Source organism: Echinops telfairi, unplaced genomic scaffold (genome assembly GCF_000313985.2).
Source record: "Echinops telfairi isolate 266 unplaced genomic scaffold, ASM31398v2 ScPeMD7_1713;HRSCAF=2227, whole genome shotgun sequence".
NCBI lineage: Eukaryota > Metazoa > Chordata > Mammalia > Afrosoricida > Tenrecidae > Echinops > Echinops telfairi.
Window position 1 is genome coordinate 21434957 of NW_022105611.1, and position 3372 is coordinate 21438328.

Below are 3372 nucleotides of genomic sequence, written 5' to 3' on the forward strand. Positions count from 1 at the left end.
GATGGACTACTCCTACCTCAATTCCTATGACTCGTGCGTGGCGGCCATGGAGGCGTCGGCCTACGGCGACTTTGGCGCCTGCAGCCAGCCGGGAGGCTTCCAGTACAGCCCCCTGCGGCCTGCCTTCCCCGCGGCCGGGCCGCCCTGCCCGGCGCTCGGCTCCTCCAACTGCGCCCTGGGAGCCCTCCGCGACCACCAGCCCGCGCCCTACTCAGCAGGTGAGCGCACACCCTGTCCCACCCTCCTTCCAAATCCTGCGGACGCCCCAGCCCGAACCCTACTCAAGTGATGGCCACTGCCTTCCACTGCAACCCCCATTCCTTGCCCTGGCCAGATTCTCCACGCCCCGCGGGAACCCCAGCACCCCTCTACAACAGGGTTCTTCGCGACAGGGTCAGCTTGTCCGCTCGTGTTTACCCAGCCTGTGACCTACAGATCAAGGGAATAACCCCCTGGTCCAATTCCAGGCCCCTCCCCAGCTCTCCCACTTTCCACCTGCGAAGACTGACCACCGAACATCTGCATCCCTGGTGCCCTCAGAGAGAGTCCCAGCTTAGCCCTCCCAGACGCCTGCCTTATCACTCCCAAGCTACACCATGCGAGACCCCCCACCCCCACCCAAGACCCCCTCAACAACTGAGCTGTCCTGATGGGAACCTTCCTAGAGTCTCTGCATTACCAGGCCCCTCCTGCCACTTCTGCCTTGTGTGGGGGCCCAAATTCTCCTGTGCCACCCTCAGGGAAACCCATGCCATAGCCCACTGTGCAGAAAATGAGGCCTAGATCCTGAAGCCACTCCAGTTCCTCATTCCTTTTGGAGACTGGGCTATCCCAGCTAGGTTCCTGCAGAGCACAGAAGCTGCCTGCCACAGATCCCCAAAGCCTTTGATCCAAGCCCTCATCTTCATTGAAGCCTGCCCTACTGGAGCTCCTCAGCCATTCCCTGCTCCAGTTACAGTTCCAGCCTGCCCCACCCAGTCCCCTTTCCTCTGGGAAGGACCAGCGAGGCTGGGAAGGAAAGTAGAGCAGGTGGGACTGGGGCTGAGATAGAGACATGAATTTGGAGAGATGAGAGAGAGGGGTAGAGACTGAAACAGGGAAGGTGAGGTTGAGCCAGATAAGAATCAGGATGGGGGTGGGGGGAGCAGAAATGGAAAGACCGGAGAGCCCCCAGGGCCAAGGCATTAGAAATAAGAACCAGCTAATAGGGGAGGGAATTATGGAGTGGGAAGCAAGGAAAATTGGAGACAGAGATGAGGAAGCTGGAGAAAGGAATGGGGTGTTGGAGACAAAGCTTAGGAAGATGGGGTTCTGAGGAGATGGGACAAGGATGAAGGAGACTGGGGAACCCTGGAAAATAAAGGGACACCCCTGGGAGTTGGGGGTAGAGGTAAGGAGTGTCTGAACACTATTGATGGGGGAGTAGGGACTGGGGTGGGGATTGGAAAGAAAAGGAGGGGTGGGGCCGCTGGGTCATTGGGGGATGTGGAGCCCAGATTGGCCTGGGAGGCAGAAGCATAAAAGGACATAGAGGTAACTGAGTGGGGAAAAGTAGACCTTTCTCAATGGGCACAAAGAGAAAAGTGGTCCAGAAGGGGCAAGTTGAAGAAAGATGGGATGAAATGGGCTGGGGGGCAGGGGGGCGCACCTGGAAGAGAATGGAAACCAAAGATCCGGGCGGGGTGAGATCGACCTGGAAAGGAGGCCAAAGTCGAGGTCGAGGGGCCCAGATTTGTCCGTGCACAGCGCCCATGGCAGGGCTGAAAGCCGTTTGGGTAGAAAGGTCTCAATGGCAGAGACTCAGGACTAGCTAGCTGGAGACTTGTTTCTGGTGAGAGGCTGGTGAAACCCGCAGAGCGGGTAGAGCAAGACCTGAAGGAGGGCGGGCGGGAGAGACACAATAAGGGGAGGACAACAGCGGCAGGGGTGCTTGGCCGAGAGAGGGTGGGCTAGGGCAGGTGGCCGCAAGGCTCCGATTCTAGTTCTGCAGTGATTCTTGAGCCCCAGGACTTCCCGCGGACGCTCTGTCTGCGAACTGGCTCCATCGAGCTCCATCGAGCTAGGTTTCCTGACGATCTACGATCTGCCAGATCTGCCTGAGACTAAGAGGACAAGGAGACCTGGGGGAAAGGGGTAACATCCATTCCCTCCCCAACCCCCCCCATAAGGATTCCGGGGAGGACAAGCTCAGCTCCTCATGTCCCCACTTTCCCTGACCACGTTTTATTCCCTCCTGCACACCCGTAGTGCCCTACAAGTTCTTCCCGGAGCCGTCGGGCCTGCATGAGAAGCGTAAGCAGCGGCGCATCCGCACCACGTTCACCAGCGCGCAGCTCAAGGAGCTGGAGCGCGTCTTCGCCGAGACCCACTACCCGGACATTTACACGCGCGAGGAGCTGGCGCTCAAGATCGACCTCACTGAGGCTCGCGTGCAGGTAGGTGCACACGCGCGGGCGTTGTGCGCCAGGTGGATGGGGAGATGGACAGGTTAATGGTAGACATCTGGGGGACTTGCGGACTGAGGGGCTTCCTGTGGGGAGCAGCGGAGAGCGCAGCGCCAGAGCCCAGGGAGCAGCTCCCCAAAGACTGGGCCCAGGTCACCGGGCTGTCGGGCCCTCCACAGGCTCGCTTACATTTCTGCTTGGTCTCCCTCCTGGGGTCAGGCCATGGCTGGCCACGCTGGAGGAGCTGAGACTCAGGCGCAGGAGCTGGAGGGGAGATGGCTCTAGGCGGCCTCAGAACGCAGCCCGGCGGGGATAGGCCGGCCAGAGCTCCCCAGGACTCCTCGGTTCCACTGTTGTGTAACCCCTGGACTAGGGGTAGGCACAGGGCCAAACAGGGGCCGAGGGTACTCGGTGGTCTAGCTGGACAGACCTGGGTACACCCGCCTTCAGGCGCCGGGCCTCTCCTGGCGGTAACTCCCGCAGCTTCCGAAGAGAGACCGTTGAAGGGCCGGCGGAAGGGGAGGGAAGACGGAGCCCCTACCCAGAGCCCAGAACCATCTGCCTGGGCACCCTCTAGAGGAAGGACAGTTGGGGCGGAGCTGGGAGGCGAGGAGGGCTGAGCAGCCAAGGCTGGGACTGGAAGGTCTGGTACCCGGATCCAGACCAAGACCCCACCCCCGGCTGGCGTCCGAGGCGGACCCCCTGTGCTCGCGGACCTCCAACTCAACGCAGCTGACGAGTCCCTGGGCCCATAGGTCTGGTTCCAGAATCGCCGGGCCAAGTTCCGCAAACAGGAGCGCGCGGCCAGCGCCAAGGGAGCAGCAGGCTCGGCGGGCACCAAAAAGGGCGAGGCGCGCTGCTCGTCCGAGGACGACGACTCCAAGGAGTCCACGTGCAGCCCCACGCCCGACAGCACCGCGTCGCTGCC

The 3372-nt window shown here is 61.3% G+C and overlaps 1 protein-coding gene across 1 annotated transcript in view; it reads left to right on the top strand.

Annotated features, from left to right (window-relative positions):
- Nucleotide 1: 1 nt before the first annotated feature.
- Nucleotides 2–3372, top strand: part of PHOX2A (paired like homeobox 2A) — a 3709-nt gene continuing 338 nt past the window's right edge. The window contains exons 1-3 of the mRNA XM_004708915.1: nucleotides 2–218; nucleotides 2248–2435; nucleotides 3200–3369. Of these exons, the coding sequence (XP_004708972.1) occupies nucleotides 2–218; nucleotides 2248–2435; nucleotides 3200–3369 (575 nt within the window). The remainder of the gene's footprint in view (nucleotides 219–2247; nucleotides 2436–3199; nucleotides 3370–3372) is intronic.